Source organism: Schistosoma mansoni (assembly GCF_000237925.1).
Source record: "Schistosoma mansoni, WGS project CABG00000000 data, supercontig 0173, strain Puerto Rico, whole genome shotgun sequence".
Classification (NCBI taxonomy): Eukaryota; Metazoa; Platyhelminthes; class Trematoda; order Strigeidida; family Schistosomatidae; genus Schistosoma; species Schistosoma mansoni.
The window spans coordinates 516,464-542,983 of record NW_017386059.1 but is presented as its reverse complement, the minus strand read 5'-3'; the positions used below and the strand labels follow the sequence as shown (position 1 = coordinate 542,983).

At 33.0% G+C, this 26,520-nt stretch overlaps 1 protein-coding gene and 1 non-coding gene across 2 annotated transcripts in view; one reads left to right on the top strand and one right to left on the bottom strand.

Moving 5' to 3' along the window:
* Smp_153170 (serine/threonine kinase) overlaps window positions 1–26,520 on the top strand; it is a gene marked incomplete at its 5' end in the record, with an annotated part of 72,797 nt that overhangs the window by 30,610 nt on the left and 15,667 nt on the right. Inside the window, 10 exon segments of the mRNA XM_018796409.1 lie at window positions 1,312–1,701; window positions 6,709–6,858; window positions 8,667–8,840; window positions 10,609–10,938; window positions 11,591–11,669; window positions 15,338–15,541; window positions 18,240–18,378; window positions 19,811–20,187; window positions 22,491–22,646; window positions 24,692–24,815. Of these exon segments, the coding sequence (XP_018646898.1) occupies window positions 1,312–1,701; window positions 6,709–6,858; window positions 8,667–8,840; window positions 10,609–10,938; window positions 11,591–11,669; window positions 15,338–15,541; window positions 18,240–18,378; window positions 19,811–20,187; window positions 22,491–22,646; window positions 24,692–24,815 (2,123 nt within the window).
* Window positions 20,849–20,915, bottom strand: Smp_tRNA_01380_Gln_TTG.1.1. The gene has a single exon. It is a non-coding gene (tRNA).

Genomic DNA, 26,520 nt, shown 5'->3' with positions numbered 1-26,520 from the left:
TAGTATGTAGTACATGATGTCTGGATATCTAAATGGCTGTTCTCAGTTTCTTCAAAACCAACGACACAATAATTTAGTGAAGTATATTACTTCATATTAGTAAATCTATATAATGGTGTTATTAAACAAATTATCGTGGATCAGTTGAAGTTAGACATTAACACCGTTGAATGCCGGCTAAGTGGTCTGTCGGATAAGGACCCTGGCGCGAGACTGGTAGGTCCTGGGTTCGAATCCCGCGAGTGAGGGGTCGTGGATGCGCACTACTGAGGAGTCCCATAATAGGACGAAACGGCCGTCCAGTGCTTCCAGGTTTTCCATGGTGGTCTAGCTTCAATTAGCTCACGCTTTCAATTATGCAAATGCTAAATCTCCAAAAAACCCCTTCTGATAATTAATATATTGTTTTGGTTAAAGGCAATTAGTATTGATGTACATCAGTTTAGAATTGAACCTTTTGGAATTAATGTTAGCCATTACTTATGAAAATCTGAATGCCTACTACTACTACAAAGTCTTACATTAAAATCAAATTATTACAATTCGTACCTTTAAATCCGTTGATCAAGTTAATTATTATTTAGATGATATAATGGGATAAGAAGATGACATTATTTGAGCCAATTTTTTTCGCATCATTTCAGTATAAAATTTTTTTTATGTATGGCAATTGAGAACTCGTTCAGTCCTCTTTTCAGTGTGATGTTGTATCGTAGGAACTGCAGTGATTTCTGTTTCCAAGTATTAAGGTCGAGGAAATTCAGCTATTCTCGATTTTTAGGTGGAAGCAGTAAGACTGAAGATTCAAGATAAATGATGCGTACATAACTTATTCAAATCCCCAGATATAACAGTAGCTATCCAGATGCAACAGTGGTGACGCGGATATAACTCAGTCAATCACCCAAATACAGCAGTTATAACACTGTACTCAACAGCTTAATGAACAACACGTCGGGTATCTGAAGTGAAAAGTATTAAGTATCGGCAGTTAGACTGACGTACATTCAGCTCGCAAGTCCCAGACAAGAAAAACTTATGTCTTCTACTGCGTGCCACATATCAAACATACTAAAACTCGAGGTATAAAGATTTATCGAGGAAGTCCTCTCAGGATGGCCATGTCAACAAAGACTGATCGATTGCAGTTCTGAATATAAAAACTATAGGGAATTACAAACCACTATCAGAACTAAGTAAATTCTTAGAATTCCCTGTGTTTTGTTACAATATTAACTCATTTAATCTTAGTTCACTTATGAAAGACAGATATTAATCATTACATACTTTTTCCTTTGTTCTAAATTTTAGTTATTCCTGATTTGACATTTATGCGGCCATCTATTGAGTCACCATCAGATATTTTAATTGGCAGAATTGCACCAGAACTTGTATGGCAAATACCAAAATCGTATACTTTAGATAGAACATTTACTCCATATACATTTGAAGTACAAATTAAAGCTGTAGAGAAGTCAGTAAATCGTGAAACTAGTGATGTAGGCATGAGCTCTGAAACATCTAAGAGCACAAATAATGAAAATATATGGAGAGTTCTTGCATCTGGTTTAAAACGTAATCGTTTATCACTGGAACATTTAAATCCTGAACAAGAATATTGGTTACGTATTGTTGCTGTTACCGAATATGGTCGTGGTACACCAAGTCAACCTGTACGAAAAATGGCTGATTTAATTACAAGTAAGTTAAAACTTAACAGTCTAAGACAGTACAAAAGGTGAAATTTAAAGAAGTGAATAGAAATAATAAGAATAACAATGATAATATGATTTATCATATTTGATCGGAAAGTTAATAACTTAAAGAATTAACTTCCTACCCATCGCTCAATTTATTCGAAACTACCAAACCCAACCTTGGCACTAATACTTACAAACTCTCCAAGCATTTATGTTAATGAACAAAAACTATTATTTTACAAATTTTAATTGTTTCCACAACCATTTCTTTTTTTCATTTTTCCTAATTCTATGGAATGAAAAAAGAACATAGCCGATGTGCGTCGGCATCCGTTGGAGTGCTACATGAGCCTACACCTAGTGAGTTACTTCATTTAACCACTGTGTTTATTTATCTTACTATAATTAGCTTTTTAATTACACTTTTAACATAAACGATCTTTTGACAAATAACATTTTAAAAAATGTTTAATTTCTGAAATTAGGAGTGTTTGTCTCAAGATGTTCGAATTGTTGGTTACTAATTTTGGAAAGTGTTCAAATGGTAAATTTCAAAAATTGAGAATTTAAGGCTTTTGTTTCCAACTCAAACGACTTCTATCTAGCAAGTATCATAACAGTGAAATGAACTTCTGGCTCGAATATGTCATAAAAATCACTGAAATTTAATTTACATTAAGGCGATCTGATGTACTAGATCTCATTATTGATTTAAAAACTTCATACCTGTTTAGTTGAATTATTTGTGGAGATAAGCTCAGTTCAAAGAAAGTGTTCATTTTGTTTAACATTAGTTGGAAAACAAATCAAAATTAGATAAATGTAGACAACAGTTTCCTGATAATTATAAACTTCATAGCGATACTCACCTACTCTTGTATACTAGAATAAAGTCAAAACATTCAAACCTTATGACAAACACGAAATCATGATACCATTCATTCAGAATCCGATATTCCACTTTTAATATTGTCTCACCATATAGCCAATTGTTTAACTAGTAAATGTAATGTTTATCTTGCATAACACAATTACATTTCTTCATGTTATTATACACCCACTTTATCAACAGTGAAAACTTTTATTTTAAGTGAAAGCTACAAAAGCGCTTTTTTTAACCACGTTGATTCCTTAAGTAGAATGGTGAGATCAAATAACTTTTAGTTGAATTCCTAGTACTAGCTATAGTAGGTTCCATTTAGACAACCGATTTAAATTTTCTATAGAATTAGTTAATTTATAACATCTTACACTACCATAAGTATAATACACAGTGACTAGAGAAACAATGCCGTGTTTTTCTAGAGAACCCAGTCATCGCACCTCAGTTTGTACTTGTAACTTAACATTTGTTGACACTTTCTAGTCCGTGGACACGGAGAGTCCACCTAGGGGAGTTGGAAAACCCCGGTTCCAAATCAATGGTGCACATGGGCTCCAGCATCCTGAGGGAACAAATAGCGTATGAATCAATCATTGGTCACCGGCTACCATGGGACTGCATCTCCTCACGATGCTCCACTGCCTTGTGGATCAGACCCTTGGGTCAAGGGCTCCAGGTGTGGTCCCCTAAGAAAACCACCTGCTTCTTTTTGGGCACCTGGGCAGTATCACAGCCCTCACACAAATCAAATAGGATTTATGTGGCGCATATATATCTGGTGCCCCCTTGTACCAATATTTATGTTTAAATAAATAAAAAAATCCAGTCCGTATTTATCAAGTTCTTATGAGAATCTTCTTACTACAGTAGATATATAAAGGATATAAACAAGTAATAATTATAAACACAAATAGTGTTTAAAAGAAACATCGTTCAACTGTTTTCAATGTAAAACCATTCCTTTTTTTTTCTATAATTCAACCCAAAATAAGTATCTATTAAATAGTACAATATTTACATTGTACAACATATATGCCAATGACAACAATATCATTCATTTATTAAAGAGACATCAAATGATACAATGAATATTGAACTATAATCTATAATCTAAAAATCATTTTATAGATTAAGATTGAAGAAAAAGTATGATTTGGAGAGAAAAAAGAAACAGTTGTTTCGTATACATAACGTAAAATCATTTACGATAGTAAACTATACTTGCTTGTATCTATAGGTCAGATCTTATGTAATTTATCGACTAGTTTTCAAATAGGTACATATGTATGTTAACCGAAATGTTGGAAACTGATTGTCCAAAGTAGAATATTATTCATATATTTGAATATTCCGTAAATTTTTACTTTTGAAATACGTAGCAATTATTACTGTTACTGATATGAGTAGTTATGTAATCCTTTTGATTGTGTATTTTTAGTAGTTTAGTCTTTTCTATACAGTATAAAGTGCTATTAATTGACAAAGTTCTAGTGTTCTGTCTTTTTGTACTCCTAGACCTAAGAAAGTTAAATTCTGTATTGTTTAAAACCTATTTGATGCACTTTTTTTAGGTTCTTAGGTTAGTGGCTTATTTACATCTCACTGAAAATGTATCTGCTGTATGAAACTGAAACTCATATTTTAATTACTTCAACTAACATTATTCGAGAAAACTAACTGACTAGCTACAGAACTCAATAGTCTGTGGTTACTTGCGCTGTGATGCTAATGACAGTAGTACCTTAGTTTCTGTTGATTTCTTTTTCTATAAAGTACTCTGACTTTTTTACAAAATGTATCATGAGTGTAGTCAAATTGTCGTATGGCGAAAGAGATAAAAATTATTGCATGGTGGTGAATTATAATCAATGGAGTAACACATAATCCGAAGAAGCTTATATTGTGTTAGCTATGATAATGGTTATAAGAAAACAGTCTGAATTAGGAATATTTCATCTGAATGGAGGGAGGATAGAAATACACATACAAGAGTATTGGGAGAAAGGTTTTATAATATGCTTCTTTGTATGAAGTAACCTTACTATGAACCAAGAGAAATAATGGGACTGAATAAACCTCTTTTGCTTCGGTTTCATTTTATTATTCCCGATAGCTCCTCTTACGAAGGGGAGAGATAATCTCAGTCCTAATGATAGATCATATGAAACTTGATATAGAACCAAAAACGCTTCGTCCATTTTATATGTCCGGTATCTATCAGGTGAGAAGGGATAACATTATGCAACGATTTGACGTTTTACTTTCTTGACTAGTCTGGAGCACATTAGATAGAGCGCTTTGTTTAGCAATAAAACACTAACAGCCAAAAGTGTTTTGCTCGAGTATTGAATTTTAGCTTTATTTTTTGTCAACTCCATTAAAATAATTAAACTTGACAAGTCATTTTATATTTCTCTATTTGCAACATATGAATCATAACTCAACAGAAAAAGAACAATTTGAGTGGTGTATATCCGAATTCTAATCCAAATACTAATATAATGGTTCCCAAATTGCTATTCTGTCTTTATGTCTTTGTTATCAGGTGTTGCTATTTCCCGTACTGTTAGATAATTTCATAAAGTTGAGATAGTGACCTTATTTTTAGAAAACGCTATGCAATAAAAATAGTTCACCGTTATCTTAATTTTGAAATGATTTAAGGTTGATTTCTGTCTTTTTCAGTATTGGGTTATATGGCAGTCACGCACTAACGGCTTTGAAAGATGGTTACAAAACATGATGAATTGATTGAAGCTAGAAGCTTAAATCATTGGATGCCAGATCAGTATTAATAAGGTTAAGCACTATTCGCGATACCTGAATGTCCTGCATCCAATCCCTGAGGGGGTCATACACACGTACTAATAAGATAAAGTACCTACTTATTCCTTCCCGGTTTTCAACGGTTATTTAACTAAGATTAGTTCATAATATCAATTGTGAAATTCAACTATCTTCGCAAACTGTCCATTGTAAGAACAGCTGGATGTAGCAATTTGTTTGTTTATTTTCTTAACCTCTTGCATCCCTCTTCTATACTATTTACAAATCGGTCTTATTGTTTACTTACATCTTTTAACCGAGTAATTAATAATAATAATTATTTTAACAAACTGATTTTTTCAATCTCTGACCCACTCTATATGTCAGGAAATTTGTTTATGTTATCAGAATGTTTAGTAATATCATGTTTACCACTTTATTTGTCAGTTACTATCAGTTTTTCCACTTTACTTATTATATTTAGTCATGTTATCCTCTCTCACTGTTACCACTGTTTAGTAAAGTCCTCTGATTGATTTAATACTTTCCATACATTCACGTAAACATTAAAGTATATAAGAGTGAAATCCGATGAAGATCTACTCAAAAAAAATTTTGTTAGTTCAAATGTTTCAATCTAATTTACACGACTGAAATTTTTGATACTTTAAAACTTTCAAAAATCAGGAAACACCGAGAAGCAATCTAATTTTAATTCGGTACTACTCTAAAATGTAAATCCATGACCCCAAACTGTATAGAAACTAGACTCTTCAAATCAGAATGGAAGCAAGACAACTTTAATATAGTATGTTAGAATTCAGTAGTCTACAATTCGAACTATAACCAATTAGTGATGAAGTGAGATGCCTCCATTTTTAATGTTGGTCTCACATGTGATGCACAACATAATTATCAAGATAGTTTTTTCCATACAACTTGATAAATGTGCTTGATATATTTAAGCATATCAAAAATAGTTAAATTCACAGAATACAGTAAGTCATCTTTATATATCGTTGCAAGGATTTGCTGTTCTTATCATTAAATAAATGATATATTATGAGCGAAATTGATTGAGCATCTTACAGCAATACGTATAGACAATACAAAAATCATCCCAAGGTGTTTTTGAATAAATCGAAGTGTCTAGTTACCATAAAATACAATTATTCTATTGATCAGAAGGGGTTTTGTGGAGAGTTTTGAGGAGTCCCATAATAGGACAAAACGGCCGTCCAGTTCTTCCAGGTTTTTCATGGTGGTCTAGCTTCAATTGACTCATGATTTCAACTATGAAAATTATTTTATTACAGATTCTTAATTCAAAAGAGAACAATTTTGTTTCATCTCTTACAGCTTCACCATCATTCACTGATCCAGAAACAAGTGTAATTTATGCACCGGTTAATGGTCAATTAGAATTGAAATGTACATTTAATCCTGTTAATGTTGAAAATGAAACACGTTTCAACTGGTATTTTGATGGTAAATTGTTAGATACAAATGGTATGTTATCATTATTATCAATACTATTTTACATTAATGTTTACCCTAAATAAAAATACATGTAGAATTCTGTGAACCGTTTAGGTTAATCATAATCATATTTCTAGCTATAGTTAGTGTTCATATTGTTACACAATGCGACAATAACAACTTTTCAGTTAAATAATCTAGTTTATGGAATGAATATCTACAAACTCTGTTGATCTTATGAACAACAGAAAAAGATATACTAAAGAGTCATAAATTGAAGAGAGATAGATAAACAATATTTTTGATTCATCAAATGAATTATAACTTTGTAATAAAAGAAAAAAAGAAGAAATATAGATGATATCTTTTCTGACACTTTTCACCTGTAATGACATTTCTGTTCATCTACAAGATTTTCAACGAAACACTGATGATGGAAAAAACGAACACATAAAGAAAGATACTGAGAGATTTATAAATTTATTTGTCATATGAATATTAAAAAAAAACTAAACCACACACTTGGACAGATCGTGTGATATGAATTCTTTTTTATTCCATACCAAAATAGAAACAAGGAACTTATTATAGTTATCCAGGAGAAACGGATATAAAGACATCATAAAATTACTTTTTTTTTCCTTGTGAGTAATTTTTTTTTTGAAGAGTTCTGTAAACAGCATGTGATTGTTGATAGTCATCAAGTTATTTGTATCTGTGATCTTCCAAAATTCTATGTCCTTCATTGAGATTTCAGCTAAATAAAAGCGAATACAAAGCATTAAATGTGAGATTTTTATTTTTTTTAAAAAAACCACTTCTATATTTAGACAGAACTTTAGGATAGTATTCTCTAGTTTATTGGTTACTTCTTCCTTTTTTTGAAACAACATATCATATTCATTAAATAGGATTAATATATTTGTAAAATCTCAGCGAATGGATTTGAAGTAAATCCAACGTTTCCCCTGGCAATCTGGTCCGAGCTTTTTCAAGGAATTATCTTGGACCAGATTGCCAGGCGAAACTTTGGATTTACTTCAGATTCATTCGCCGAGATTTTACAAAGATATTATTCCTATTTAATGTCTTACATTATACTCGGCACTCAAATCCTGTGAAACTATTTGCTCTAATTTAGACGAAAGTTCTTATATAAACATATCATAGTAATTACATAAGAATATAAAGGGAGATTAACTAACTATCAAACACTTGTTACTATATGCTTTCAAATATTTCATTTAAATTCATAATATGAAATGAGCTCAATAGTATAAATTACATTAGATTTGTTGTAAATACATGAGAAAATATACGATTTAAGAGAAAATTTCTAACAATTAAAAGTTTTAATTCACTTAGTATTGTTTGTTTGAATCTTCCCATTGATGATTAGGAATGCAACTGGTCAGTCTATTATTGGCATACGTGCATACTGTACGTATTGCCTCGATATTTCTTTAATTCACAAGAGACTGATCATTTGCAGTCCTAAGCATCAATGGGAAGATTCAAACAAGTGATACTAAGTGAATTTAAACTTCACCCTATTGCACAAGCAAGTGGCTATCAGGACTCGGTGTTTGAAGCGGAAGGTACTGGGTTCGAGTCCCATTGTGAACATCAACTCTGAGATGCAGGTACATCCAGCTGACGAGTCCCAAATAGGGCGAAACGCGCGTCAAACTGGATTCCACTGCTAGCCACTATCCATCTTTAGTTAAAAGTTTTATTTATTTAGATTAAAAGTGGGATTTGGGAGAGATAAACACACTAAGTGTTTGAATAATCATTAAAATAATAATAAACTGACTATATTCCATATTTTATTTTAGTAAATACTGTTTATCCAACTTTAAATCAAAAATTCTATAGTACAGTATCCAAATCTGGAGATACAGCTACACTACATTTGAATGGTTTAAATGAAAATGATTTTGGTACATATATTTGTAAAGCTGTATATATGTTGGGTACTAGTGAAAAAGAATTTATTGTAAAAATGGCAGGTAAGTATAAGATAATTTTAAAAATGAAGGATATATTAATAGAACTGATTAGTAATATTGTGAAATGGTCTGCTTATATCCACATAAGTAGTATATGGTGTTGGTCAGACATAGAATGTATTTTGGCAGAAGATCGATAAGAAACGAACAGGAATGAAACGCAATCTGTACGAAAATGTATGAACAATGATATCAGAGAAGAAGAAACAGTTAAGACTGACACAACTGTTTGTTAGTTTGCAAATTAACTGTTAACTGTATGGTTATAAAAATTTAGTGAGATAGTCTGTAATTTGTGCTTAGTGACATTCGGTTGTCTCCACTCGTATTCTTATTCACTACAATATATCTAAATTCTCCACAGTAACAACAAATTTCAAACCAATCTCTTATTTATAACTACTGATAACCAAAATAACTTAAATCGAGAATATTTCATTGAATGAAACTAATCATGAACTTTGTTTGTTAAGTATAATCGTTGATTTAATTGATTGTTAATATGAGATTGTGTCACAGAACAAAGTAAACTAATTCACTTAGTTTATTTTAAACCATTTAGTATAGTGTATGTTAAAAATGTTTAACCATGAGATAAATTAAGATAGAGGAATAATTCATGCCAATCATACCAAGAAATCTGTAATGATCCTGTTATATCCCGAAGAGATTTATGAATGCTAACTTTGAGAACTATTTATGGATCAATGTGATATGTATATTTCCTATCGTATAACTGTTAAGTAACTAGACTATTCATATTCGTGTCCCTCATATTATAAGTTTTACTTTGACCTATAGACTATTATTATACGACTTACCATTCTTGAGTTATCCCTAGTCCATTAATTAATGTTCCCCCTATTCACAGTCACATTTGGCTAAATCTTGTACAAGTGTTATTTTCTATTTTATGGTACGATATGGTCAGTTTGTTTAGTATGCTTGAGAATAATGATTCATATTGCAGAGGCTGTTATTGGTGTTCTGGACTTAACTGGCTGGGCTAGGCAGAAAGCAGGACTGAAAAGTACTCAAGATTGTTCATATGGCTTTTGTGCATCATTATTGATCCGATCGATAAAACGCTGCTCTTCAATTGGCGGTCTTATAACTTCATATATATCAACTGGGCAAGAACGCACACACTCAATCGATATAACAGATCCCTAAAATATATGACTAATGATTGAATTGGCTGAAATTCCGAATATAGTATCATAACTAGACTAAAACGTGTAGTCGGTTGTACGAGAATAAACAATGTCTTTTTTATTTTGTGAACTAAACCTCCTATTATTAAGTTAAGAGTCTCATTTTTATACTTCCACGGGTTACATTAACTTTTATCCTAATTTGAAGTGTAATAGTTCAATCCAAAGTAACTTCTAATTGAAATAAGCAAAGTATAAAATATATTTTGTCAAACTGTTAAAAAAATGCATACGAGTATGAAATGTATAAATTACGAATCTTCCGAATTATGTAACTAATCGTAGAGAGTCTATGTATCAAAATTTCTGACCAATTCACATATTATTCCTAATGATTATTCGGTTTAACGAGCAACATATTCATAAATAAACTCATCAATAATTCAAGACACCGCATTTCCCTTCTGACAAAAATGTAACAGCTATAAGTCCCACAGTTAACAATGAAATATGAACTTAATTTGTGTCCATGTGTAATGTGAGTTTTTTTGGAGTGTAAAACATTATTCCCTTACTTTCATGCTGTTTGCATATTTTTTTTCTACCTATTTTAGATGCTCCTGTATTTTTAGAAGTCCCTATTCCATTGTTGACTGTCAGGTTACATTCACGTTTTGAATTGCCTTGTTACATTGATGCGTTACCACCTCCAACAATAATTTGGACTAGAGATTCAAAACGAATTGTTGAATCACATCGTACAAAAATCGGTAAAGCTGAAAAACAATCAATCAATAAAACACCTAGTATATCAAACGTTGAATTTAGTAGAGATGCAACGTTATCAGTGGAAAAATGTATTTATCAAGATTCAGGCTTGTATACTTTAACAGCTGAAAATATAGCTGGTCGAATAATGACTAGTTGTTTGGTTCATGTTGAAGGTATTCAAACAATATCGGCGATATTTTATTTTTAAATTTATATTTAAACAGAGCAAGAATAACAAGGTTTGTAGTAATGTGTTCATAAGACCTAGCAGAGGCCTTTCATACACTCCTTCTTATATACTTGTTACCACAAAAACTAACCAAAGTAATCTACTTTATACCATAAAGAAGGGAAAATAGCGTGAATTTTATTGCTGTTTATTATAAAAGCACAATGTCATAAGTTAGATTAACATGACTAGCTACTTATATTATCTCCATGATTTTAACAAAATCAGCAAATTATTTTTATTTCTTGCAAAGGTTTCCATGTCCCTGTTGTTGGCGTTTAGAGCTATATTTAATCAGTTTCTGTTTACATATGATCTTCTTAAGCGGATGATATTCCGTAGAACTTCATGCCATTTTGTCTTGTAATCGATGATAAAAATCTCGAGAAACGAATTTCATGATACCACTCGCTTCCCAAGTAAATAATGAATTTAAAATTCCAGCTACTTTTAAGTTTCGATTCCTTGTTCAGAAAGTGATTGTCTAAAACCTCAGTTTTGAAACAAAAGCTGGTGCATAATTTTTAGAAATAATTGTTGACTACTTACTTGTCATGTATTGATTATTGTATCACTTCATTTTATTTATGATTTAGAAAATCCAACCCCGACTAACATAACTTTGAGATGGACAAACATTGAAAATCATTATTTTGTACTGAGACGACTTGAAAGGTAAATGATGAGTATTACTTCTTGAGAAATTATTCTTATCATGTTTTTAGCTTGATTTAATTATTTTCCAAATATATCAGACAGTTGTTATAAAAAGGGTTAGGGAGAAAATCCGCTCGGGATGTAAGCATACCAATACAGAATAACTAGGTTTCTTAAGTTCGATAACTAAAGGATTCAAACTCTCAGATATAAATACATAACTACTGAACACATTAGCTATTATCTTTACCCAGTACCCTGGTAGATGATCCACCCCCTGGTTCAAGTCTCACTTTGAATATAAACATGGAGACGTTGAAGAATCCGAAACAAGACAAAATAGACATTTTTTGATCTTACAACTAGCTAAAATCCATTCGTTGCCTGTGCACTCAATCCAATCACAAATGTTAGCAGTAGTTAAAACATTTTTAAAAACAACTACGATAAAATAAGCAATTAGAAGAATTCCCATTGTTAATATTCAAAACGTAATTTGATCAGCCTCTAATGACATACTTGTTTTTAAGATAGTATTGTCCAAGTCCTAAATAGTAGGAATCAGTAGAAACTATGGCCCGCTTTGATCTTAAACAAGATTCGTCGGTAGCACTTGCCCTAATCTTATGATTGACGTATACACTGAGACTTTATTAGAGTATCTATCATTCCGAAGTTTAATCCAATACATAATTTCTTTACTTAAGCGTTTACGATTATGTAACTGATTTTTTCATTGTGAGTGGCAGAATTTTGTTTAGGTAACAACTGAAGTTAAGCTACCTAAAATCAAACGTTTTTTCAACAGAGCTGTATTGGCAAAAATAAATAATTCAAAATTATTCATATATATCATTACCATCATCTAAAAGCGACAGAATGTAGCTGAACAAGATGTAAGATTCAGTAGACACCCAACTGCGAGATTACCAGGCTGGATTCCGTAAGAATCAGCCGTGCACAGACCAAATCGCGAAACTACGAATCATCGTGGAACAATCATCAGAATGGAACTCGTCACTCTACATAAACTTCCTTGACTTTGAGAAAGCACTTGATGGTCTGGATAGGAGGACCTTATAAAGCCCTCTTCAACACTATGATATACCCGAGATAGCCAACACCATATAGAATTCATACAACGGACTACAGTACAAGGTGGTCCATGGAAGACAGCTGACAGACGCATTCCCAGTAAGGACCAAAGTCAGATATGGCTGTCTATTCCCCCTCTTTCTCTTTCTTCTGGTGGTTGACTGGATTGTGAAGACCTCAACACCTGAGGGAAAGCACGGAATACAATGGACAGCTTGACTGCAACCGGGCGATTTGGACTTCCTAGATGACTTTACTCTTCTATCCCATACACACAAACAAATGCAAATGACTACAACTAGTGTAGCAGCAGCCTCTGCGTCAGTAGGCCTCAAAATACACGAGGAAAAAATTAAGATCATAAAATGCAATAGAGAGAGCACCAACCCGATCACACTTGATAGAGAAACTCTAGAAGATGTGGAATCTTTCACGTACCTGTGAAGCATCATCGATGAACGTTAAGGATCTGATGCATTCCCACAGCTGAAGAAGATATGGAACTCAAAACAACTCAACCAATATCAAAGTCAGAATCTTCAATATGAACTTCAAGACAGTTCTACTGTACGGAGATAAAACTTCGAGAACTACCACAACTATCATCAAAATAGTACAAGTATTATAAACAGTTGTCTGCGCACGATACTCAATGTCCGCTGGCTGGATGCCGTCAGAAACGGCTTACTGTGTGAGAGGACAAACTAGCTTCCACCTGAAGAGGATACTAAGGAAAGATGTTGCAGGCGGGTAGGTAATACAATTCTGTAATCACCAAATTACACCATGAGGCAAGCCCTAACTTAGAATCCTGAAAGGAAAAGCAGAAGAGACAAACGAAAATACATATTGTGTTGAGGGTTGGAAGCAGACAGCAAAATAATGAATCGCAACTGGAAAAGATTGCCCGGGAAAGAGTTGGGTGGAGAATGCTGCTTAGCGGCCTATACTCCTCCATGAGGGGTTATTATTATTATTACTATTGTTATTATTGGCTTTATTCAATATTATATTTTGGTACAATGTAGAATTCTCAGTTCGAGGTATTTCAACAAGTTTTTTTCACCAACAAACAAAAAAGGAAATAAAAAAGGTAAAAAACAATCTGAGCCTGTACAACTTATCAAATTTGAGACATTGTTAAGAATACAGGTTATTGACTAGGTTGATTCCAACAACCTGTTCGTCACAGAGTGTATTTGCTAGGTAAAGTATTGCAGAACTTTTGTAGATATGCTTGCGTGTATGGATTTTAATGTATTTACGTCTCGTTCTACCAGAAGATATACAAGGTGAAAGAGATGAATGAAGTAAATGGTTAGTATATGATAACACCTGCCAGGAGTTTGCAAGACTTAAAATGTCTATCCACAGCCGTATTAATAATAATCTCGAAAGATTCACCACACACTTTGCTAACTGCCTTCAGAACTCTCCACAGTAAAGCAAAGTTGTTCTCAAAAGCCCGGGAAAAAAATAATGGAGAACAGTAAAGAATAATGGGGAATATACAGGAATTGAAAAATTGTAAGAGTAAATGTCGAGTAATCCCAAAAGCATGCAGCCTCTTTATGTAGTATGTCAAACGGTAAACTTTTATCGATAACAGTAAAACATGAGAAGACCAAGAGAGATCAGGTGAAAAAAGTAACACCAAGATAATTAACCTTCAACACTGTGTGGCACAAGCATTATTGGATCCCAAAATAGTGTATAGGTGCTGTCCATATCTCAAGCTAAAGTTAAAAGGCATAAGTAAGTATCATCTAGAAACAGTCGCATAATCAATAAAGAAAACTAGTACAGATCAGTTGTTGTTCATTTTTTTCCAAATTTAAAGTGCATTCCAAGTTTCAAGGATCGTATATTGATAAATATTTCCAAAGTAGAAAAAACCACCGATTCTTAGACCTTCGCTCTATAAAGATCTAGTTGACATTTTTCTTTGATATTATCTTTTATAAAAACTGACTTCAAAACATAAAAGTCTATCATTTTTACTTCGAAATTTTCTAGCATAAATTTGTATAATTTACAGAAGTATAAGTGTATAAATTCTTCCATGTCCCCTCACCTTTTATCATGGACCAGATATAAATTATTATTAATAACTAGTAATCAGGCACACATTCATATACTTGCCTAAGAACTATATTTTAAGTATAAGACTTAGTGATAATAATCTGTTGTTCAAACCAAAATATGTAGTGTATGATTTAAATTTGTAACCTAGTATCGAATTGTAAGCAAAGATGAATAGTGGCTAGCAGTGGAATTCAGGACACGCGTTTCGTCCTATTTGGTACTCGTCAGCTGGATGTACCTGCATCTCAGAGTTGATGTTCACTCTGGAACTCGAACCCAGTAACTTTCGCTTTCGCGTTATCCACTCAGCTATCAAGTCCATCTTTGCTTACAATGCTTGTAAATTCAGACTATATCGAGACAATACGCACAGTATGCACATATAACAATTAGAGACTGACCAGTTGCAGTCCTAAAACATCAATGGGAAGATTCAAACAAACAATACTTAATATGAATCTAGTATCAAATTGTTTATGTATATTTTCTTCTTATCTCTTTTTTAGTGATTCATTTTCAGAAATTCGTTTACTGATTGATAAAAAGACAAATTGTGAATATATTGGAAAATTCTTTAATTTAAATAATCTGACAAGTCGGATAAATGGTGCTCGTGAAATGGAATGTTTAACACGTTTATGTCATAAAAATATATTACAATTAATTGATGCATTTATTAGTGATAATATTTTTATTTTAGTTTATGAAAAGTAAGTTATCATCATGATTATTCATAAATTTCATTATAATTATATATTATTCAAGTAGTAGTTGTTTACTAAGAAATGTAATTCAGAATAGTTGAAGTATGCTACTAATGTCGATAGATATAAGTAGTATATATCATCAAGCGAAAGTGAAATGCCTGGAGTCAACAGATTAAGAAAATCAAAAAAAGGAGATTGGTAGGTCCTGGGTTCGAATCTCGCGGGGCGGGATCGTGGATGCGCACTGCTGAGGAGTCCCATACTACTACGAAACGGCCGTCCAGTGTCTTCAGGTTGTCAGTGGTTGTCTAAATTAGATAAGCTCATAATTTCAATAAAATCGATTGATTAGCTAGGAATTAATGAAACGAGCTGAAAGCGAGTTGTCGCTGCTCTAACAATCTTTTCTACAACCATTGGATGCTGTATACGTTGAAGGGTCTTGGAGGAAGTTCGGAATATTTCTTACAACAAAAGGATAACTTGAGAATACAATACTTAGAGATCGTCCAAACTTTCACCATTTTCACAACTACGATATTTAAGAGACTTAATGATATTAAGTTTATTTTTTTACACGGACCGCTTGGCCTATGTCGATGTGACTAATTTAACGACTACGGAACCCGAAGGCAATGATAACTAGAAAATGATATGTCTTTAAAATATGAACGTTTTGTATCAACCAGATCATTACTTTTTGCCAGGTCCTCGAGTATTGACAAAGTCCTCTACAATCCTATTTTACTCTGCTATGATACGACATCTGACTTTGTCGACTGAACTGGTGGTCTCTGATAATAAAGGAAATCCCTAATAATTATACCATACTGCTAAAGGTACTTCATTTGAAATAAGAGGGTTTATAACAACCATCCTACAATCAATAGTTCGGGTACTTCCTCGCAAAGCGTCCGTCAATGGCTGTAGTATTGTTGCGTAGTTTGAAATAAATCGCCTATAATAGTTTGCTAGTCCCAATAATTGTCGTAACTTTTTTTGTGACTCGGGCAACGGATAATTACGAATAGCAGCAACTTCTGCTGGGACTGGCATGATACCTCGAGAATTTATCATATGACCTAGGAATTTCAATGATTCCTTTCCAAATTCACATCTCTCCACGTTAAAAGTGACGCCGTGTTCTTGAAGTTTCGTGAACAACTGTCGTAGATGTTGTAGATTTTCCTCCACGGTAGCGCTAGCTACTAATATATCATTGATATATGCGTATGCGACTGTCAAACCTCTAACAACCTGATCAATAAATCGCTGAAAGGTTTGAGCTGCATTAGTTAGTTCAATGGGCATTCGCAAAAACTCAAATAAATCAAATGAAGTGATTACAGCCGTTTTCGGTGTATCTTCTGGGGCCACTGGAATGTGGTAATAAGCCCGAACAAGATCACTTTTCGAAAAAAATCGTGGCACCTTCCATCTCGGTAGTGATGTCGTGGATATGTGGCAGTGGATATCTATCTGCTATCGATTGCTTGTTAAGGGCTCTATAATCTCCGCATGGTCTGATTTCTCCATTCTTTTTGGGAACCATATGCAACGGAGATGCTCAAGGACTATTAGATGGCCTTATGATACCAAATTTCATTAATTTTTCGAATTCTCGTTTCGCAATTTTTAACCTTTTTCGGTTCAATCTTCGCGCTCTTACTTTAGTCGGTGGACCTTTCGTAACGATATGGTGCTGTACAGTATGTTTAAGATCTCTGTTGTCGTATGAATAACGAACCACGGCACTACAGGTTATAAAGCAGCATCACGTGAGATTATCCCGAATGGTATATAGCAAAGATTCCACTGCTAACGCTTCAGTTTAAATTTTTCACAAAAAGATCAATAGTGTTCACTTTCTTTAACTTCAACCAGTGTAAAATTGAATGCTTACCCACTGGTAATAGGGTTTATATGATCTTCTAGCAACGATTTTGGTTTGGTTCAAAGTCATACGAGCATCCAGAAAAAGTCTACAAATAATTAAAACAAGTTTTACATAGGAAAATATAAGTGAGTGATCGACTGTTGATATGATTGGAAACTTAGTTGAGAAAAGAAAGATGAAGTAGGTGAACGTGTAGATCATTGTAATTGTAGATTTTTACTAATACAGCCATAGAAAACCTAGTTGATAATCACCAATGTGTTTATAAACCTCTATTAGTTTCTAAGTGTCATATTACACTTTAACCCAATTTTCGGAATATACACGTAATAGTTCTAAAAATTAAAATTGGAACTGGATGGTTGGAGATAAGCACAAAGACCTATGAACATATACTTTGCATAAATGACCACCTATCCATTCAAGATGTATGCAGACAGGGTTTGATCGAGAAAGATATCTATAAAACAAATAATTGATTAATTTTACACGGTAGACCAGTGTAGGGAATAGATATTAAAATGGCCTTTAAGGTTACTACTTGATAAGTTCCTCCTATTTACTAAACAGCACTAAGTTTTTACACTGATCAAATTTAAATCTTCGACTTAAAGTTATTTTCTTTAACTGAAAGTTTCCTACATACTGGTCAGCCGGCAAAACAACAACAAGAACACCATTAACGAATTCATTAAAAATTTGTAAGAAATTTCATTTTAGAAATTACAATTTACAATATCAACTTTGTAATCATTATTCAATAACTTTATAAATTAATCATAATAATTTTAATCCTATTTCAAGATTGTCCGGTTCAAATCTACTTGATTCAGTTCTCGCATGTGAAAATTGGTCAGAAATGGGAACAGCAGCTGTTGTTCGTTCAATACTGGAGGCATTAGAGCATATTCATAATCAAGGAGTAGTTCATTATGATATTCAAGTAATATTTGTTTGTTCAATTAAAACTGTGATTATGTACACATATCGATTGCGAATTTTGTAGAACCACTATACGTTGACTTTACAGCACTATAATTTCTTTTTTCTGAATTCGCCGAGTTTTGGAGGCCAGCAGTAGGAATAATTCAAGTATTTCAAAGAGATATCTTTTCCATAGAGAATAATCTGGTGACTAACAATCTAATTTGTTATTGATGACTCATGTTTCTTCTGTACGATCCTTCTCCTTTCTTTTCCGAATAGCTTTTATCAGTCCCAACACAATAATCTGCTAATCTACCGAATGGAAGTTAACATAGTGAGCAACTGATGTGCATGATACTTTTTTAGTTGCTTTCTCAGAAAGATTATGAAAACAGATGAAATAATCAGGCTAAGACCATAATCTAATTCATTACAAATCGCAGAATCTTCGAACGACACGTCTTTCATACTGTTAATCGGTTCTTATGATTCACATGGCTAACTTAATCTAGCATTCTTGTAAAGCTAGAAATTCAAACGATGTTTTAATTGATGTATTAAATGGAAAAAGTGGTGAAAAATGAGTGGGAATAGCTCTCCATTTTGTTCCCATATGTTGTAAGGATAGTACTGTAGCGAAGGCAAAACAAATAATGCATTTCTACTGCTCTATTAGAAGTGTGGCCTAATTAACCAATACAAACGTCAATGTACACTAACAAATCAAACTCCAAGTATTCCAATATATTTAAAATCAAGAGGGTAGAAGAAAGCATTATAACAATAAAATTTCTGTCCGTCCAATCAAAAGCCGAGTTCTCTTATTCCACAAAACATCCTGTAACAAATTAGGACATAGATCCACTAAGGAAAATAATTGTAATATTCAAAGATTTTTGTAATCAACCAAGTAATAAAGTTTACTCACTTCATTTTCCAGTTATTATTCATACATATATAATCAATTAAAATTCAATGGAATACATTAAACAGTATATCAATTTTATTTCTATCCCAACTCACAGATGATATAATACTCAGATTAACATTGTAACTTGTGTGTCTCAATTTTGTCAGACACCATGAGTGTTCATAAGCAACAATTTTTCGAGCTTACTGACTGTATTTTAGTAATTAGAACCTGAAGCATGCACGTTGTAGTTCTTTTTTCCTTCCAAGCTTCCACCTTCAATCTGTATCATCTTTAATTTAGCTTAACAGTATTGTATTAGTCATATTAGTTTAACATATAAATGACCAAATTATCAAAGTTACGTAACTTTGATCAGTCAAATGAGAAGACTACAAAAGCATCAAGTACAAAGTAAAGTTTTTAACCCCCCCCCAAAAAAAGATTTATTAGCAAATTATAATATCTTTTGAACAACATACAACTAAAGTTCAAATTATCATAAGTTAAAACATGATTTAAAATTTCTGCTTTTTAGCCTGACAATCTACTTTTTGTAAAGAAAACAATCGATAACTATGATTCTGAAAATTCATCCAACAATCCTGATTTACTACGGGCTCTGGCTTCTCTAGTAACCGATGTATTGAGTCAAACAGATCGTCATAAAATGAATGTTTTCAGTAATTTACTTAAAGTTACAGGATTTTCCACAGCACAAACGTATATTACTAATTCCCAACATTGTGTAACTTGTATGCCTCCGTTATGGTACAGGCCGGAATATGTTTCTCCAGAAATTTTATCACTAATGAAACAAACTGATGGAACAGTTTCTGAAACTATTCACACTTATTCTGAAAATTTAGGTCCACCTTCAGATATATGGAGTCTCGGAGTGTTAACGTATATCCTGTGAGTTTAATAAATAAAATATTCTAATTTAACATCAAATAGTTCAATGTGTAAATTTTAAACAATTAAAAAGTGATTAATTTACGGACTATTTAGAAAAAAACATGTACTGCACACCATTGAATAAATTTATTTGTTATAGTTTGTCATTAAATGATACGCAGCTTTCAAGTTAATGATCTGGCCTGAAAGGTCCAGGTTCTGTGAAGAATGTATAATTAAAACTCTACATAGTATCCTATGCTTGTTAAGTACCAAGTTAAGTAAACAATGCCATCATTGTTTAATATCATATAATGACTACGTTTTAGAGATATGAGCGATTCAACTAGAACCTCACAGCTTAATGATAACATACTTATAAATTAGGAAGAAGGGGAATATATGTTACGCAAAACAATTTTCAACTCAGATGAAACGATTGCGCAAACCATGGAGATCGTCACTGACTTCACAAATTATTGTGACTTATAAGCCTGTTGAATTCAATATTTATTTTAAAATCTCTAAGAGGAATATTTTTTGACTGACAATCTTCCTAGCAATAATAGTGTTAACATGGTAAGCAATGATGGATAATGGCTAGATGTGGAATCCAAGACGCTCGTTTCGTCCTATTTTGGACTCATCAGCTGGATGTACCTGCACCTCAGAGTTGATGTTCACTCTGGGACTCGAACCCAGTACCTTTCTCTTCAAACGCCATCGCGTTATCCACTCGGCCACTGAGTCCTGATAGTGTTAACAGTTTAACAAAAATCCGAATTATTCCCTATACTGTCAGTTACATTATTTTTTTAAATATCACTATACTATCAACATTAACAATGAAGATTTATGCTACTACTTTGAGTTAATTAAATTACAAACTGTTAATCAGTAATGTAAATTTAAACAAAGAGTAGTTTATCCACAAAATATAAATCTGCTAAATCCGCTTAGAGTTAAATATTTTCACGTTAGAATTAAGGATACCAGTAGGCTGCCCAAACCAAAATACATGAAGCAGCATTCGAACAGGATATATTAAATGCTTAACAATTGAACTAGTAGTTCTTAACACAAAATCAGCTAGTGTTTTGTTGAAAACATTTACTACTAATTTATCAACTACTTATAAGTAGTGTCATAATTATTTGAAAAGAATAATGACAGAAGTCAATTTAACTCAGCTTTTAATGATTTACTTTTTTTTGTTCAATAGCAAAAAAACTAGCCACTAAAATGTTTCTTGAATACTTTGACAGTTATTAAAATCATTAGCAAAAGGTCGATGAACCACACTGGACAAAGGCTTAGTGTTAAAAAAATGTTTAAAAAACTAATAGGTCAATGAGAATGATGTTGGCTCACTCTTTGATCACATGTGTTTTTATTTTTGAAGTCAATAATTTTAGGTTGATTTATGATAAATAAACAGCTTTTATTGACATAAGGGGCCTTTATGTGGACGCAATGACATTGCATTCACTGATGGTTAGTTATTATAAATGATAATTTTAGTGTTTGGTCAAGACCTTATACAGAGTACCAGTTCACATATATTCATGTATATCAACCGATTATTTCCGAATGCGAGAAGATTTGGATTTTGCATTCGATTGTTAGTTACTACCAAGGGTGATATAAAAGTCTGACTTCCTGAAAAATCTCAATTATGTATATCAAAATGGCGCTGTGAAGATTGTTGAATTTTATTGAGATCACGAGCCGATCTAAGTTAGGCAACCATCGGAAACTTGGAAGTACTGGACAGCCGTTTCATTCTAGTATGAGACCCCTTAACAGTGTGGATTCATGGCACTGCTATCTGGATTCGGATACAGGACCTCCAATCTGGCACGCAAACGCCTAACTTCCAATCACTAAGTCGGGAACTCTTTGTGTTCAAGTCCAAACTCAATCAGTCCACGATATTGTACAACCATCTTCCATTGTCTTCGGTGAGTAACTTCGTCTCGTTTAATACAGTTGAGCTCAACTGGTCACTGCATCGTACTAGAACTCTGCGAATTTCCCCTCAATGCTGGTCACTTCTGAGCACATGGTAATTCTATCGTGCTTCCAGGTTTTCAATTGTTTTCTAAACTAAATCAGTTCGTGATCTTCACCATATGTTTAAGAAAGTAAGTTTTAAATTCATTATTCTACCCAATAGCAATCTAAAAATGTATTTATCTAATCAATATAAAATAAATTAAAACAGCTTAGCAACACTTGGTTTAAATTGTACTATCAGAAACTATTCTTATTGTGTTTTCAGACAATGTTCATTGATTTATTCCTGTTATTTTTATCTGTAGACTTGTTGGTTGGCCACCTTTTATTGATTATGATACAGGTAATATTCTAACTGACAATATATTACAAACTATTATTCCATTCGATGTACCAGAATTGGAAAATATTTCAGATGAAGGCAAAGATTTTATTTCACAACTTTTGCAAGCTGACCCTAGGTAAGTGTTAGCATCGTGTAATTATTTGACATGGAAGTGGAAAATAAGGATTCATTTTCAAAAATCTATTTTATAGTTGAAATTATGGGTCAATTGAAGCTAGATCAATATGGAAAACTTGGAGTTCTAGTGAGAAGCAGTGACCAGTGGAGTTCAACCAGGTCTGTTGTGAGATATTAACTCATTGAAGACAATGGTGGACGGTTGCTCCATTTCGTGGATTGTTTGAAATTAGACCTTAAAACCTTTGGATGCTGGCTCAGTGGTCTAGAGGTTAAGTGCTTGCGCGCGAGACCGATAGGACCTGGGTTCGAATCTCGCGGGGCGGAGTCGTGGATGCACACTGCTGAGGAGTCCCACATTAGGACGGAACGGCTGTTCAGTGTTTCTAGGTTTTTCACGGTGATCTTACTTCAATTGACTTATGATTTCAACCATGAAATTAAAATCTCCACAAAAAACCCCTTCTGATAAAAATGTATTTCTTCGAAATCTTTAGTATGAGTGAAGTAATGTGTTTTAAAACAAACATCAGTGTATATCAACAAACTAATGATACAGCGCAACTTTTAGCTTATCATTTGGAATCATAGCAATAACTGTATACAGTTACTGCGCGCATTAATGAAGTACTATTGCTACTTCTGTATTCCCTAGACTGACCGAAATCTGGGAGGTCCTTCCCGTACTGTTTGAGAGTAATCATTTAGACGACCTGTTTTACTCACTAGCTCAGCAGATAAAGCGTTCGGATTTGAAGCGAAGACTACTGCGTTCGAGTCATTGAGTGAAATTTAACACGGATGCAAGTAAATCTAGCTGACCAGTCCCAGGAAACATGCGTCCTGGTTTCCACTGCTAGTTACAATCTATCTCTAGTTAAAATACTTGTAAGGTGATATCGATACTGAGGTAATGCGCTTAGCATGCACATATGTCCAAAAATACTTATGAAAATTAAATTCTTAACATCAACGGGAAGACCCAAACATTTACAAATAAATAATATTCCTGACTCAAAAAAACATTCAGACGTGGATTCGATCAACAAGTGAGAAATGAAATTCTGTGTATGTGTTTTAATTAATAATTTCAGTTTACACGGAAGGGAAAACCTCTATTTACTGTTCATAGGGATTTGTTCTCCATAACCATCTATCTCAGAAAAATACATGTTAATAGGCTGTATTTACTACTATGTGTAGTAACAGTAGTAATAATATCGAATATACTATACTAGCTAATAGGTTCCGAGATCTAAGCAGTATTTACTCTTATTACAACTAAAGATAGAGAACTCAATGCACACATATGAATGTATTGTATTGAACTTAGAACTACCCAGTAAGGTATGAGCAAAATATTTATTATTGTGTGCAAACACTACGGATAAGAACACTTCGGTTCTGTTTTATGAAGCATAACAAAACGATGATTGAATAGAAATCGCTTTATTATAATGTCAATGCATTATTATTATTATTATTATTATTATTATTATTTGAACACATAAATATTGGTACAAAGTGGTACCGAATACATATGCGCCACACAAATCTTATTTGATTTGTGTGAGGGCTGTGATACTGCCCAGGTGCCCAAAAAGAAGCAGGTGGTTTTCCTAAGTGGCCACACCCGGAGCATTTGACCTAAAGGTCTTATCCACAAGGCAGTGGAGCATCGTGAGGAGATGCAGTCCCATGGTAGCCGGTGACCAACGATTGATTCATACGCCATTCGTTCCATCAGGATACTGGAGCCCATGTGCACCATTGGTTTGGAATCAGGGTTTTCCAACTCCCCTAGGTGGATCCTCCACATCCACCAACCCGGTTAAAGCACCGGACATTCGCTTTTCGTCCTTTCAATTTCGTAAACAACACCCCCGCCTCGAGAAGATAGTGAGTAGGACTTCCCTGTCAGAGGCTATATACGCGTGGCAATGCATTGTTCCTATTTCAATGCATTATTAATATATAGAAACTCGTTAATTTTAAACTTCAATATATAAATACTTGGATTAATAATATTTTGAAATCTTTCAGAAAAAGACCTTCAGCTAAAGAATGTTTATCTCATCCATGGATTCAAATATTTTCACATTCTGAAAATAAATCAGAATATATACTAAAAAAATTGAAGAAATATAAAGAGTTCTATAATTCAGTAGTAAGTAAATCAATTGTTTTTGAATAGTTATTATCTTGAAGAGAGCAAAAATAAAGAATAGGATAGAATAAAATGAATTCATTTTATTAATCTTCTAAATACTTAACTCTCTTGATATTCTATACACAGTACTATCAACAAGTGATTTAATGACTTGAATGATTATACAGAGAAAGGGGTTAATTTCGAGAAGATTCATACTTATAGACTACTCAATTGTTCACTCTTGTTAACTACAATTCATGGAATTTTTATAGACATCTATTTCTGTATCCATCTATAAATATGTATTATTAGCTTTTACCTGATATCAGTTAAAACAGTTAGAAACTGAATAGTATACAGCTTATACGTCATTTGAATTTAAGATTATTTAAGAGAAATCCACCGCTTAATATAATCTATATATGAAGAAAACTAATAATAGTAAATAATCTCTTTGAACAGATTTTGAGAAATGTTCTAGCTTATTACAGTAAATAATATTGAAAAATATATAGGTATACTTCATGTGCTTGTTTATAAGTCAAAATGTGATCATATTATCAATCGGTATTAGATCTCATTTAGATAATATTCGCTTAATTATAATTTATCATGTGGTAAGAAACGACTACTCCCAATAGTAAACGGGATATATGTCAATGAAAGTATTAGATTTTTACAATAATAAAGACGAATAAATTAATATTAGAATTCACTTGGTATTGTTTACTTGAATCTTTCCAATGATTTTTAGGACTGCAGTTGATCAGTCTCTTACTGGCACATGTGTATACTGTGAGCATTGCCTCGATATTGCCTTAATTCACACTCCTATACAAGCAAGTGGCTGTCAGGACTCAGTAGCTAAGTGAATAATGAGGTGGTGTTTGAAGCGAACGGTACTAGGTTCGAGTCCCTGAGTGAACATCAACTCTGAGATACCGGTAAATCCAACTGAAGAGTCCCAAATAGAGTGAAACGTGCGTCCTGGATTTCACTGCTAGCCACTATCCATCTTTGCTCATAAAGCTTGTCACTTCAGACAATATCGAGGCAATACGCACAGGATGCACATATGCCAACAAGAGGCTGATCAATTGCAGTCCTAAATAATAATGGGAAGATACAAGTAAACAACAACAAGTGAATATAACTTCACCCCATTGCACAAGCAGGTGGCTATCAGGACTCAGTAGCTAAGTGGATAACGCGATGACATTTGAAGTGAACGGTACTGGGTTCGAGTCCCAGAGTGAACATCAACTCTGAGATACCGGTACATCCAACTGAAGAGTCCCAAAAATAGAATGAAACGCGCGTCCTGGATTTCACTGCTAGCCACTATCTATCTTTGTTTAATATGAGAATATTTTAGTACTTTATAAAATGGAATTACTATTTATTGCTTTGGATAATGGTAATTAAACAGACTTATTTTCTTACTTTATACTAATCAATCAATCAATCAATCTGTTTTAACTATCTAACACCGTACAAATTTAAGTAATACACGGATAAATTGTCAAAGGAAAGTATTTTTAAAAAAGGTTTTCTCTTTGTACTTTATCATTTAAAACATTTAATGAATTCTCTTTGATGTGTATAACTACAATCTATTATTCATTATTTCCTTAACTAATTAAGTAATGTATTGGTGATAAGAGAAAAAAAAAAAACAAAACAAAATCCACTTCAATATTGTTAACATTTTAAATGGAAA